At 44.3% G+C, this 14,786-nt stretch overlaps 1 protein-coding gene across 4 annotated transcripts in view; it reads right to left on the bottom strand.

Annotated features, from left to right (window-relative positions):
- TSC1 (TSC complex subunit 1) overlaps positions 1-14,786 on the bottom strand; it is a 50,635-nt gene that overhangs the window by 15,094 nt on the left and 20,755 nt on the right. For all 4 annotated transcript variants that reach the window (XM_028497223.2, XM_055089408.1, XM_055089409.1 and 1 more), the window contains exons 6-15: positions 13,797-13,941; positions 12,095-12,249; positions 11,635-11,708; positions 5,489-5,664; positions 4,756-4,871; positions 4,307-4,418; positions 3,876-3,994; positions 2,061-2,130; positions 1,545-1,649; positions 699-1,257 (exon numbers count right to left, since the gene is read on the bottom strand). In XM_028497223.2, coding sequence (XP_028353024.1) covers positions 699-1,257; positions 1,545-1,649; positions 2,061-2,130; positions 3,876-3,994; positions 4,307-4,418; positions 4,756-4,871; positions 5,489-5,664; positions 11,635-11,708; positions 12,095-12,249; positions 13,797-13,941 — 1,631 coding nt within the window. The remainder of the gene's footprint in view (positions 1-698; positions 1,258-1,544; positions 1,650-2,060; positions 2,131-3,875; positions 3,995-4,306; positions 4,419-4,755; positions 4,872-5,488; positions 5,665-11,634; positions 11,709-12,094; positions 12,250-13,796; positions 13,942-14,786) is intronic.

Here is a 14,786-nt window from a genome sequence, read left to right as displayed (position 1 = left end):
ACCGCAACGGGAGAGGCCACAACAGTGAGAGGCCAGCATACCGAAAAAAAATAAATAAATAAATAAATAAATAAAATAAAATAAAACTAGCATTCCCTAAGAGCCTGTTTAGAAATGGCATCACTGTGGACTAGTGATTCCCTTACTCTTTCTCTAGACCACCTATAAAAGTGTAATAAAGAAAGGGTGAAAACAGTGCTGACAGGTTCTTAACCCATGTGAGCAGGGGCAGGCCACCATGAACTTGCATTGAAATGCTGACGGTTTTTATCTTCCATCTAATGGACTATGTTACCAAAACAGAACAACAACAAATCTGCAGCTGGAGAAGGAGACTTTGTGACCACTATTTCCATATTATTTGAACACCATAACCTCACCCTTAAATTTTCAGAGAGCAAAGATGAAAGCATTTGAGCTTCCTCACAGCACAGTGGCGCAGAACAGCCCAAATAAAAAAGACTCATTTTTAAATGGCCTGTAACCTAAGGAATTACCTGAGTTTAACGCGCCTGTGTGGAGGATACACACATTCATGTACCTGAAAGGCAACAGGCTAGAAGGACGCCTGACAAAACAGAGAACCAGCTGCCTCTGGCGAGCACAAGAGTAATTCCTGTTTCCAACCACCGGCTTCTTGTAGTTCATAATCAAACGGAACGTTTAAAGAAAAAGAGAACAGCGCTGCCGCGCCTCACCTGTTGAGCTCCTTGCTGTGCGCGTCTGCCCCTTGCTGTATCAGTCTGTCCAGCACTTCCATGGGGGAGGCCGAGGGCGTGCAGTCCTCCTCTGTGTTCCCTTTTGCTTTCTTTAGCAGTCCCTCCGTCTTCTTGCTGACAAAATGACGGGCAGTCTTTGGCAGTGCCACCTCAAAAAGATGATCGTACGGGGGAGGCTGCCCACCGCCAAACCCCACTCCCCTCGGAGGTGGAATTTTAAAAGGGCTGGGAGTGAGGATGCTGCTCTCCAGAGAGGCCTGGCGCTCTCTGTCCCCGGCAGGGCTCTCCTCGGCGCCTCCGCAGGGCAGGTCTATGGGGGTAAAGGCTTGCTTTGGGGTGTCAGGCCCCAGCCTGTCCAGGGCGGAGTTCAGAGGCTCAGGGTTCGCACCGGTGCCCTGGGCACTGGAGACGGCTGAGTGGGTCTTCCGCGGGCAGCCCGGGAGACTGTCCCGGTAGAAGGGAGAGTCAAAGCCTCCGCGAGGAGCTAGGGGCTCGGCGTCGGCTGTTGTGATCTCAGAGAGTTCTTTAGATATTGCCGCTGCGAGCAGGGAGGGAGAGAAGAGACAGCACAGTCAACAGGCCAACCTGGGTAAGGCCAGGCAGTGTGGGGTTGCATGCTGCCCTCGGCCCCCCGGAGGGACAGATAAACAGTGGCCTCCCTTGACCGGGCACAGGACTCAGAATACAACTCCCATCTCCTCCCCCAAGAGAAGAAAAACCAAGCAAGCCTGTGTGTGTTGACGCTAAATCCTGGTACTAGGGCAGAACAAGGGCTTCATCAACTTGCAGCAATCCCACACAAGGCCAGAATCCCACACATGTTACCTTCTTCTTTATCTTTTTCAATACTATCTTCTTCAGAAGCCAGGTCACCTAAAAACCCTGGAAGATCACTGAGAGTGACAGACCCTTTGCTCCCAGGTAGCTCTTCTGAAGAGAAACAAAGAAAAAGAAACACTCTGGCCATCCCCGTCACTGTGAAAACTGCGTCCACTGTAACAGAATAGGTCTATTATGATTCCTTCTGCTGCAGAGAGAAAGCTACCACAGAAAGCCAAAATGTTACAATAATCTAACTAAAGGTACCAAAAAATAATCCCACAGAAAATATGACTCTCTGTTCTTAACATCTCAGAGAACAGATAAAGCCACAGTTCGACCAGCTCAAAACACAGGCACTTAAAAGCTTTGGGGGCTGTTGTTATGAGGCTGGCTTTCAGAATTAATTATATGTTTCATTATCTCTGGGCTTCAGTGATTTGTGGTGTTCCAGAATTTCCCTGTTTCCACATATAACCCATCAAGAATCAAGCAAGGTCTACTGTTACCCAGAGACTTTACCTAATCCTCTGTCATTCGGAAGATGGTGTTGTCTATGTAGACAGGGCCTTGCAGAATCTGCTCTCTCTTCCTGAAAAGACAGGTACCATTTATATCACAAGGCAGAAAATTGTGTACATGTTCTCTAATATTAGAGAATAACCCTAAACACCTAAAATTTTAGCATATTATAAAGGAGTTTAAAGTTTAGCCCCATGGTTCTCAAACTGTTTGGTCTCAGGACGCCTTTCTATTCTTAATAATTATTGAGAATCTCAAGGACTTTGTTTATGTGGTTATACCTACTGATAGTTACCATGTTACAAACTAAAACAGAATTTTTAAATTATTAGTTCACTTAAAAATAACAAACCCAGGAATTCCCTGGAGGTCCAGTGGTTAGGACTCCGGCTTTCACTGCTGAGGGCGCAGGTTCAATCCCTGGTCAGGGAACTAAGATCCCACAAGATGTGCAGCGCGGCCGAAAAAAACCGACCCAATACATGTGAACATAAATAACATTTTTATGATAAATAAACGTAAGTTTAGTGAGAAGCGTCAAGCTGTTTCACATTTTTGCAAACCCTTTCATATCTGGCTTAGGGGAAGAAAGCTGGGTTCTTATGTCTGCCTCTGCACTGCTGCTAGGCTATTCTGGCTCAAGTGTATGAAGAAAACTCTAGGGCCCACAGATAAGTAGTTATAAAAAGTAAAGAGACTGTTTAGATAACTGTGGATAACGATCTTTGATACTACACTAAATCTTGACAAGGGGTATTTCTTCAAGGTTAGTTACAGTGCAGAATCTGAAACCATGGCAATTCACTCTTCACACTGTGTCAAGATCCACTGGTCTGCCTTGTCCCCCAAATGCGTCGTTTACCTACGTGTGATTCTATAACATATACACTGGGCACGCAGAACACTGGGTCACCAAGTTATGCAGATCTTCTGAGTGTGGCAACATTTCATTATACAATATCAAAAACTCAAATTATTAACCAAGCTTCCCAAGACTTTTCAATCTCGTCACAAAAGACTTGGGGAAACTACTAAGCCCTTGGTGCCAGATATCAGTTTTTTAATGTTCTAATTTCACCTTTTTATCACTGGCAACAAATACCGTCAGTTGTTTATCTTGAAGTGACAGACCCAGTTTGTCATCTAAGAAGCTAACTGCCTGCCAGACGCTCAAGTATGCGTAACCATAGTTTGTCACCAGTTGTTCTTTCAAGTAAAACTGCTGCTCCATGAAAAACAAGCAACTAGTTCAGCTCTTAACTCAAATAATGGCACAAGTGCTTGTGGTGACCACCACACACTGGTATGCACTCAAGGTGCTTTATGTCTATTTCCTACTTCATCACCAACAATATTAAACATATGCATTCTTTCTATGGAATACTCAAGGTTTGCTTTGTTGTTGTTTCTTTTCTTCTGTTAAACTGAAAGAACACATCGAGGAAGAAGAATGCAATGCCTACTAGGAGAGTACGATTTATACTAAGGGGCCAGCCCTTTTACCCACCATTGTTTCTGCGCCGCGAGTGTAAGTGCCAATGCGGTAAAAAGGGCGAATAACCACTTAGTATTTCTATGAAAGTAGTTCTGACCTGGCAGATGCCCTTAAAGCGTTTTGAGACCCCTGCAGTCAGCAGATCACACTCTGAGAGCTGCTGGTTAGTCTATTTTGAATTGATCTGATTCAAACCCATTACATTTTAGGTCAAACTTCTATCTGGCATAACAGGTTTCACAAAGTGAGGCTGGAAGCAAGTCACTGTGCTTGGGCGGGGGGTGGGGGCGGGGGAGGGCAGCAGAGGAGCCCAGGCGAACCTTCTTGGGGGCTGTGGCCATGGCCTGCGGGAGTGAAATGTGCACGTAGTCATCCGAATGGCAGGGTGGGGCTGGAGGAGGAGAGGTTGCAGGGGTTCCCAGAGGAGTTCCTTTTCTACCTGCTCAGAGACAAGAGCAGAATATACACACTTTGAGGAAGTAAAACAATTAGGAAAACTGCCAAATTTTTTCAGCTTAACTATTACTGCAAAGAAAGCTGCTAGAGTTAACTTTCTGGGGATCTAGATCAGCCTTTTTTTTTTGGGGGGGTTCACTTTATGTGTTCTGAAAGCTCCAGGGGTTTGTATTGTCAAAAACAGGTTTACTACTACAAATGGCTCTCAAACTCACTATTAGATCTAAGAGATAGTCCCTTATCATAAGAGGCCGGCCCGAACCAACCAGTCAAATCTAACCTAAGACATACATACCCGCTGTGCCAAAGACTTTACTGTAAGGGTGTGACAAATCGGGTGGGACATTTCCAGGAGAAGTTGGAGGAGTGGTCATCCCACAAACCACAGATGGGCTCCAAAGAGTAGCCTAGAAGTTAATAAGGCAGGTCAGCGATGAGGAACGAATACCTACGCCTCCCGAGGTTTAAGTCCATAAGCAATGATCTTAAATTTAGCCTTTCAACTGGAAAAAGGCATCTTATTTAAAGGCTTATCAAGAGACAACATTGCATTTTGTAAGTCTAGACTCCAAGAGAAACCCAAGTGGCAACAGTAACTTTTCTTGCAAATGTCATGCATCCTTAAACACTAACTCCTGAAATGAGCAGTGAGAGATTTTCCCAACCATAGGCTAAATCCTGACCCAAATGGTCAGCTTCACCAGCAAGCAGAGAAGAAAGCAGGCACACTATTTGACACCATACTTGTGGCGGCTCAGTTAACAGCCGTGTCGACAGGGAACTCAGAGTCTGAGGTAGCTGCCCTGGCGTGTTTAACAACATCAGCCGAGAAGTGGAGTGAGGGGTAGAAGTAGCACTCCCTACAATGGAAGGGAGAGAACACAGGGGGGTCAGCGTGTGGCTTCAGATTATTCTGACAAAGAATTACGGTCCTCGAGACCATTTGATAATTTAAAAGCCTCTTTAAATACCCTTTAGAAATAAAGTTTAGTAAGGTTTGATGTCTAGTTAAGCTTTAGGATAACTTGAAAAAGCACAACCTGTATGACAACTTCGCTGGGTGCTACCTATAGATGAGCCTAGACTTTTACATGAATCCAATTCTGAATTGTCCAGGTTCATTCAAAACTGTGTCAATGTGACAGCCCAGAGGGCCTCACTAAAAGTGTCTGAAAAAATCTAAGATTCCTTTATGAGCTGGAACCTAGAAGCCAAATCCTTTAATCCATTTTCTGTGTTAAGTGTTGACACATCCCAAGTCTGTTGACATACTATCAAGAAGGAGATCAAGGACATGGGACTGTAAATTAAACTTAGGGGAAAATGGAGGCAAATTCAAATTTTAAATATTTGGGAAACAGTTCCTAGGAGCTGACCTAAGTCTTATTCTAGGAAAGGGAAAAAAAGTCAACAAAAATAAACAATGCTTTCTAGAGACAAAGTTGTAAAGCAGATAAGTACCAAAGTCACTTTTTACCATAGCTATTCTGTGTGTCAACATAAGAGCTGGCGGTGACATCGGCTGAACGATGAGGAAAACGGGCTGAGATTTGGTGAGACACAGAATAGCCATCTTCATATGAGGCTTCTGTAGGGTCCAGAGAGATTTTGGCACATTCTATGACAACATCATGTGTTTCTAATCTCTTCCACCTGTAAAAGGCAACGAAAGTCAAGAAGTGCAAGTTATAATCCATTTATTCAAACCACCAAATACTGAAGAGTGCTAACTCAATGCCAGCCACTGAACTATGACTAGCAAAGAACAGGCAGAACCACGCCAGCCCTAGTACTAATCAGCACTATGATATAAAGAATCAGCCATTCATTTTACAAACCTATACCCTCCCTATTTAAAATGGTTATATCAAGTTATCAGAAACTAATCCGAAACAAAAATTCCATCAACAAAAGACCAGGCATAGCCTCAGAACAGAACACGAACTATGCAGAGCAGTCACCAGGGGAAACTCTCCTTTGGCACAAAGGTAATCAAACAAGAGGGAGACCTGGAAACTGCCAGGTAGCTGAGGCTGACTTAAGGTCTCCTATCAGAGCCTCAGGATTCTAATCCATCCCTAGACCAGAAATACAGTGCGGCAAGTATCAAACTGAGAGAAAGCCCATGAGGATATTTGAAGAATTGTCTGAAGAGTCCTGTTATGTGATCCAGAGTTCCACTTCTAAGAATTTAGCCTATGGAAATAGACATACACCAAGATGGACAACAACACTCAGCACAGCTTGTAATAGAAAGAAGAAAGGTCCAATCAAAGAGGTAGATTCTACAGAAGAAAAATTATTACACCACCATGAAAAAGCGTGCTTTCAGCAGATCAATGGTTGCCAGGAGTGAGAGAGGAGACTAAACACCTCTCAAAGGGCATGAAGGAACTTTCTGGGCAGCTTCCAATTTTAGCTGCTTCCAGCTGAATTGTTACCCTACCTCCATATTTCTATGCTTCAGATTTCCTGATGTCTGAATTTTTAGACATCAACTATTTTTTAAAATTAATTAATTAATTTATTTATTGGCTGGGTTGGGTCTTCCTTGCGGCGCGCGCAGGCTTTCTCTAGTTGCGGCGAGCTGGGGTTACTCTTCGTTGCGGTGCAAGGGCTGCTCGTTGAGGTGGCTCCTCTTGTTGCAGAGCATGGGCTCTAGGTGTGCAGGCTTCAGTAGTTGTGGGACGCAGGCTCCGTAGCTGTGGCTCGCGGGCTCTAGAGCACAGGCTCAGGAGTTGTGGTGCACGGGCTTAGTTGCTCCGCAGCATGTGGGATCTTTCCGGACCAGGGCTCGAACCTGCGTCCCCTGGGTTGGGAGGTGGATTCTTAACCACAGCACCACTAGGGATGTCCCAAGACATCAACTATTAAGGTCCTTATGGTAGGTGAGGATTTAGGTCACTTCCGTATATCCTTTTCCCTTCTCCCCAGTGCTCTCAAAATAGTATATCATTGTTTTGTTGTTTCAATATTGATTTTGAACAATTCATTATAATGACTAGATAAGCACTACTCATGGCTGAGCCAAAGAATATACTACAGTATTTCCTTTGCTGCTCAATCTAGTTTCTCCTGGAGTTTGAATGTTGTTGTTCCTTTTCCTCAGTCTTCTATGTGTCTATTACTAATCCTTCCTAATGTGGCTCTAGCAGTTCTGAAATAATGCCTAATATAATTTGTTCATCATGAAATGCAAATAGTCTACCAGGATTATTCACCCTCTCCTAAAGAGCTCCCTGCTGGAGCCCTCCCTCTCCCACTGGTTGTTCTCAGCATTATTGTGTTATAGCAAGACTTCTCTTGACCAAGACCCTAAGTCAGGTCCCCCATTTCGTAAACTCTGTGTCTTCCTTGATTTTACTCTCGTTTTGGTGAAAGACATGCTCCAGTGGTTCACTGAGGAAGGGTATATGCGAGGTAAATGAGTCCTTGCATATCTAAAAATGTCTCATACTTGATAGGCAGTTTGGCTGGGTATAGAATTCTAAGCTGATAACCTTTTTTCTCTCAATTTTGAAGGTGTTTCAGAAGCTAACCTCATTCTGATTTCTGATCTTTATAGTTTTGGTTTTTTCTCTCTGAAAGATTTATCCCTGGTGTTCTGAAATTTCACAATATTGAGGCTTAGTAGCATTCTTTTTCATCGACTGTGCTGGGAACTAGATAAGCACCTTCAATCTGGAAACTCACGTCCTTCAATTCTTGTATTATTGTATTTTCTTGTATCATTTGTACTTGTATTGGAAATTTTCTTCGGTTATTTCTTTCACAATTTCTTCCCCCACCAAAGTTTTCTCCTCCCCTTTAAAGACTCTTCTTTACTAGACTTCCTGGACTGATTATTTTAAATTTCTTCTTTCATTTTACTTATCTCTAGCCTTTGATCCTGCTTTCTGAGATATTCTCAACTGTATCTTTCAATTCTTTTATTGCAATGTTTATTTTGGCTATCATTTTTCATTTTCAACAGTGCTTTCTTTAGTCCCTGACTGTGCCCTTCTGTGGCATCTTGGCCTTTATATATGCACAAATGCTTCCTCTCTGTAGCTACTGTAGATGTTTTCTTCTGCTCTCTGTATTATCGTTGTTTCTAGCTCCTTTTTCTTCTCTTTATATTGGTCTCTTATCTTTGGTGTTAGAACTTCCTTCAAAGGCCAGATGACGCATCTATCCAAGGTGAAGGAGGCTCTGTAAGTTGATCCAGGAGGCTATCGAGTTAACGCAGTAGATTGGACATACACATCCAATTGTAGACTCTCCCCAAACCCCACCAAGCCTAGAGTAAAGAGTCCTTTATTTGTTTCCTTTTAAATATAAACCCACAAGAAAGAGAAGAATGAGAAAACAGAGAAAAGCACCACATGTTTTTGAAACTAGAAAGCAGATAGGCAAGTGGTGACTCACTCAGTGAATCCAGGAAAGCAGAATCCTAAGCTGCCAATGCTTCAAAGCTAAAAGTCAACCTGATTTATACTGAGGAACCCTTAAAACGCTAAAGAATTTGTATACGTCGAGTACTTCTGTACACCTGTACTTCTGGAGATGAGTGACAGGTAGGTGAGGGCAGCTAAAATCAGGAAGACAGGGTAAAATCTACTGAGGAGCAGTTAGAGCCTGAGACTCTGTCTCTGACTCTACACTCCCACTTTTCTCACCAGAAATCCAGATCATTCTCTGAGGAGGTTAAACAGAGGGTATCTGGACTGAGGTACTCCAGAAATGGTTGAGGGCGCGAGTACTATTCAAACAAGAGGATTAAGTGAGCATGTACATTCTGAATGCCAAACCACTAACCTCTCCCCGCCAAGCAGCCTCTTCCCTCTAGGAGTAGCCAAATCCTTGCCAGACTAGACATCAGAAGACCCTTTGCTGAAACAGTCCGACCAGCTCAAATGGAAATCAATACCGACATCAGCATCTCCAACAGATGCTCAGATCGACCTACAAGGAAGCTCAGCGTCAACAAGCCCCACCCCTGTGAGCAAAGCTTTTTAGGCTCCTCACCCAGATATAAACCAATCTTTGCAGAAAGCCTCAAATTTTTAAAAAGAATAACAAAAGAGCGGTTTAAAGGAAACAGATTACGTAGGAAAAAGAAAAACTTAAAAAACACCTATCAGGGCTTCCCTGGTGGCACAGTGGTTGAGAGTCCGCCTGCCGATGCAGGGGACACGGCTTCGTGCCCCGGCCCGGGAAGATCCCACATGCCGCGGAGCGGCTGGGCCCGTGAGCCATGATGGCCGCTGAGCATGCGCGTCCGGAGCCTGTGCTCCGCGACGGGGAGAGGCCACAACAGTGAGAGGCCCGCATACCGCAAAAAAAACAACAACAACAAAAAAACACACCTATCAATCTTATCCAAGACATGAGAGACTGCATCCATGAAATAAAAACAGGCTACTATAAAAAAGGAGCATTCAGAGAACTAAAAAGAGCTCTTAGGTATAGAAAACGTGGCAGAAATGAAACTATAATAGAAAGATTAAGAGCTAAAGACAAGGAAATCTTTAGGAAGATTTCCTAAAGAGAAGAGGAGAGCAAAGAAAAGCAGAGAACCGCTCCAGGAAGTCCCAAGCAGAATACTAAGAGTTCCAGAAAGAAAGACAGAGACAGACAAGGAAAAGAAATCAAGCACAAATAATTAAAGAAAATTTCCTAGAATTTAAAGATAGGAGCTTCCAGATTGGACAATGAGAACACATTCATATCAAGGGACATCACTAGGAAATTTCAGAATATTATAAGAACAAACAGAAGACAGTAAACACAGATGATCAGAAATCAAAATGTCTCTTGATTTCAATAGCAGCGTCGGAGGCAAGGCAGCAATGGAATAATGCCTTCAAATTGTTGAATGAGAATGACTCCCAATCTAGAAATCTATACCCACATAGAAAATGACATCCTTTCTCTAAAAGCTACTAGAAGATATATTCCATGAAAAGAAGAGCGACCCAAAAAAGAAGGCATGAGATACAGGAAATGGGAGAACCTGCACAGGAGAGAGGCACAGAGAAGCCCTAGGAGAACAAGATGATAGCCGTGTACGAGGCACAGAAGACAACCTGGTCAGATCAGAACAGACACGCCAAGAGACAAGCGTGTTGCAGGCCATCTCTAAGGTTTCTGCTGCCACCATACCCTCTTTCTAACTGAGGGACAGAGTGTCTAGGTGACGATAACTTGCTGGTACTGAGCTTGTCTTGTTATGCACTAATGAAGTTCCTACTCTCCCTTCTCTGCCAGGATCAGCTGAGGACATTCATTTCATTCCGCAGGATGATTCTGCTCTGACCGATTCCTGGAAGCAGCCACAGTGAGCTCAGGAGCACAGACAGAGCAGTCCCCTTCCTCTGCCGTATTTCGGCAACACATCCAGCCCCTGGCCCTCACTATCTGGCCTCGTCAGATGCCCTGACTAGGGGAAGCTTTCTGTTTCCCAGGACTTGTTCATGACCTTGCCCACCGACTTCCCCGGAAGGGACTCCTGTAAACTCTCACGGAAGGGGACACCCAACCAAGACTCAGACACTCAGTTCCAACTCTCGCCTCCTGGGAACCTTCACCTCCGATGACAAGACGGCCTTTTCCAAGGCCAGACTTTGCTTCCTAATTAGCTTTTCAAAATGAAACAATACATGTGGTCAAACTATAAAGAAAAGAAAGAGAATGATTAAAATAAAAGCAAGAACAGTAGGTGCCTCTGAGGTGAGACATGGAACAGGGAGAAAGATGGCTGCAATTGAGGAGGTTAATGTCCCATTTTTTTCAGCCAAGTGGTAGCTACACAAGCATCCATGCGTTATTACTAAACTTTTCTTACACATTTGCTATGTTTCTCTACACATATCTCCCAGCAAGCTGCTTTAAGCTGAGGTCCGTGTGGCAGGGGGAGGGCTCGTAGAGAAGCGCAATTTGCTGAAGGGGGATCAGGCAGTGAGCCACCTTTCCCAGTGGGAGATCCTCCAGGGTCAATACCCATGGACCCCTTGTCCCCCAGAAGGCTTCAATCCACAGCCTGGGGAGCATGAGGCTGGCAGCCAGCCAGAGAGAAGCGGCGGGGAGGGGCTGAGCCTCTCACAGCTCAGTGTGTAGGAGTTCACCCTGGTCCCCCCTTTCCAGTCATGACTCGGCTCCACCCTCCATCATGCTTGCCGTCCTCAAATCAGGAGCCTTGCAGGCTCCACCTCCCCAGAGAAGGAACCTGGGCACATCTGCCAAGCCCCGTGGAGGATGGCAGTCGCCTGGCTAAGCAGGACAGAGAAAGGGACCCGGGGAGCCCGGCCACTCGACGTCTCCAGACTCTCCACAGTGCACTTGGTTCCGACCACACCCCTCAGCGCCCGCCTTGCACAATCACACTGAGCTGCGAGCCTTTCTGGGGTTCTGCGGCGCGGGTACCTGCACTGCAACCTCCTCCATCCTGTCTGTGAGGAATATGCTTTAGACTCACGCATACAAAGTTTTTTTTAACTGTAAAAGTCCTTTAAAACGGAATGATTCCATAAATAGAAGAACATGCTTCCCCAACAACACCTCAGAAGGGACATCTCCGAGGTCACATTTTCAATTTCTTAAGTGAGCCTATAAAATTCTGTGTCACTAGTTCAGTTTCTATACCTTCGAGGGTCCAGTTCATGGTCCTTGGATCCAGTCACTAATTCTGGGTGAATTCGCACATGCTCCATCATTGGCTAGAAGAGTTTGGGTTGACAAGTTATAAAAGGCTTAACTTCTGTGGCATTTCTACACAATGAAATATTTGACAATAAAAAGGAATGAAGTACTGATACATGCCACAATGTGGATGAATCCCGAAACATTATGTTAAGTGAAAGAAGCCATTAACAAAAGACCACATATTATATGATTCCATATAAATGAAATGTTCAGGACAGCCAAGTCCTATAAAGGCAAAAAATAGATCAGTGGTTACCAGGGCTGGGGGCAGTGGGCAGCACGGGGAGAAGGCTGAATTTCTTTTCAAAATTTCCCTGTCTATCATTTAATACGAAAGTTATAAATGCAGCCTATTTACACAGTATGCTAAGTAGCAAATAAATGAGTTTTTGCTACTTACCTTGACCACCTCTTCAAAAGTCTCCAGGTTCTCCTTCATACTGTAGTGAGAACGTAGGAAGGAGACAAAGTTGCAAGGGTACATCCCATACAGGCGATGGAAGAGAGCGTAAACGCTGGCGTGGAGGTGGACGAGATAGATTTCCGTTACGTGGCCTAAAAAAGAAAACCATTGAAAGGAGTCACCGAGCTGAACACAAGACTGGATGTGTGTGAAACAGACACGAGCACAGGGCTGCCAGCATGACTCTCTGCGTACGTGCGCTCCCATCTTGCTCCAAAGACAGTAAGTGAGTAAGAGCGGTTTTCTAAGATCCAAATCTGAACACACCGGACATCCCCGTGTGAAATCCATCAGTGGCTCCCCATGGCCTCTGGATAAACTCCCATCTACTTAGAGTGACCCATAAAGGCTCACACCGATCTAATCTCTGCCCTCCTCTCCAGTCACCCCTAAAATAGGACCCCAGACATTCTCATAATACCGAACCACCTTTACAACGGTACTCCCTGAAATCTGTAATCATACTTCTCCACAGCCCTACGCAGCACGCGTCTCCTGAGAACAGCACCGACTCACTCACCTCTGTAACCTTAGTGCCTCGCACTGGGCTTGATGCGTAAGAGGCGTTCATATATTTATGGAACGAGTGTGTGAGAATGTTTTAAAATCAGTTTGTAGTCTTAACTATGCAGATTTATAACTATAGAGTGAAAAACTACCATCCAGAAATTAGCTTAAAGAGCTAAAAGTGGGAGAAATAGAAAATTTAATTCATCTAGCGTTACCTAGACCCTATGGAAAACCCCAAGTCCACAGTATACATAAAGCTCCTCTAAATTAATGGACAGGCCATTTCTTTCCCCCCGGGAAAAGCCTATGAGACAAGCCGGCATCATATGCGCCTCAGGCTTGTCACTTAATCCTGCACAGGAAGCCAGAGTATTCCATTTCCCAGGGCTTACACATTTCATTCTTTCAACATGAATATCTCACGCTGGGATGACCAAAAGATTCCAAATTTCGCGTGTTTATATAGCTTCTGAATCATTTTGATAGAGCTGTACTACCTGTCGATATGAAAACAAAACCCCACTGTATTGGATACTAGCACACTAATTAGGACGTGCTGCATTCTCTCTCCTCCTTCCACATTTACGATGGACAAGTTCTCTGAACCAGAAGCTTGTGTTCTGTCACTATAGACCAGCAGAGGAAGACAAAGATGCACCACAAGCTTAGTCCTATACTGCTATGACACAGATTGAAGTTGTTTTTCAGTTTATTGAAAATCAGGAAGTTGTACCTACCGCTCAGTTTCTCTGACAACTAATCCTTTTAAGCCAACAAAATAAGGAAGGTATCTCAACAGTCGTGCTGCTGCTTCTTTTTTTTTTTTTAAATTTGTTGGCCGTGCCCCGCGGCATGTGGGATCTTTGTTCCCCGACCAGGGATCGAACTTGCGCCCCTGCTCCGGAAGCGCGGAGTCTTAACCACTGGACCACAGGGACGTCCCAACAGTCATGCTTCTTCTTTGTGCCTCTGGTGGACGTACCTGAGGTACTTCCTCATCTGGCTGGTGACAACCAGCCATTTCAGCTTTAGAATTCTACATGTCCTTCCCTTCCAGCACATGACCTGTTAATCAACCATGAAAGCACTCACTTGGTGGGGCATGACAGGTGTAGAAGGAGATCTTTACCTGGTTTCTTCAGGCACCATGACGAAAGACGGCCAAAAATATCAAAGAAATCATGAAGGTGCTGTTTCCCCGACTGTGGAATCATTGGTAGCATGGTTATCAACACTAAGACCCCTGTTGTGAGGACAATGACATCGGTGTCCATCTGCAGGAGGGAAGGTCAAGAAAGAAGAAACACCTGTCAGGTGCAGCATTAGAATCCGCACACTTGGAGGTTCTAACACCAAGGGGTCACAGGTTAGACGCCCAGCACAGACTTATCCTCCTACCCCTGAGGGTGGGGGCACAACACTGAAACAGACGCAACCAAAAGCCACTGGGGACCAGCCCGACCATGCTGAGTCTGCAGCGACCACGCTGACGCACCAAACTCACCCGGGGTGGGGGCTTGAACGGGGCTTGGGGACACCCAAACCCAGAGACTTAGGATGTGCTTGCTATTTATAGCCCTTGGAGGGAAGCACAGGAAGCTGCTTTTTAACTGAACAAAAGAATGCTGCTATTCTTGTTCATTCAACCACATCATAAAATACTTACTTTTTAAAAGTCAATTAAAAGGAACCTTATACCCTGACAAGTCATTCACTATTTTCAAAGGATTACAACAGAAGTATAATTTAATAAGAAATTAGTATAGCACTAACAAGTCTACTTAATGGCTCACCTTCACAGCAATATTTAGAGACCAGCAAATAAAAGAAGATATGGTGACCTCTGACCATGTCTACAGTTTAAATATCAAGTCATATAAATTTAGACTAATTGAAGACACTTAATAACCAATGAATAATGAATCAACTCAGACTAGCTACAGCAGCTCACCTGATCCATAATTAAATTATGAATGTTTGCCAAGTAACTGGAATTCAGATTGAAGAAACGAGGTATTAATCAAAAGACTACCATGCAGGCTAAGACATTCATTATTCCTACTAAAAAAGGAATCTACGAGTCTGGAAATAAAGTTTTAAATATATTTAGTTTTTACAT

Source organism: Physeter macrocephalus, chromosome 13 (assembly GCF_002837175.3).
Source record: "Physeter macrocephalus isolate SW-GA chromosome 13, ASM283717v5, whole genome shotgun sequence".
Taxonomy (NCBI): domain Eukaryota; kingdom Metazoa; phylum Chordata; class Mammalia; order Artiodactyla; family Physeteridae; genus Physeter; species Physeter macrocephalus.
The sequence above is the reverse complement of the archived record's forward strand: the minus strand, read 5'-3'. Positions and strand labels throughout refer to the sequence as shown.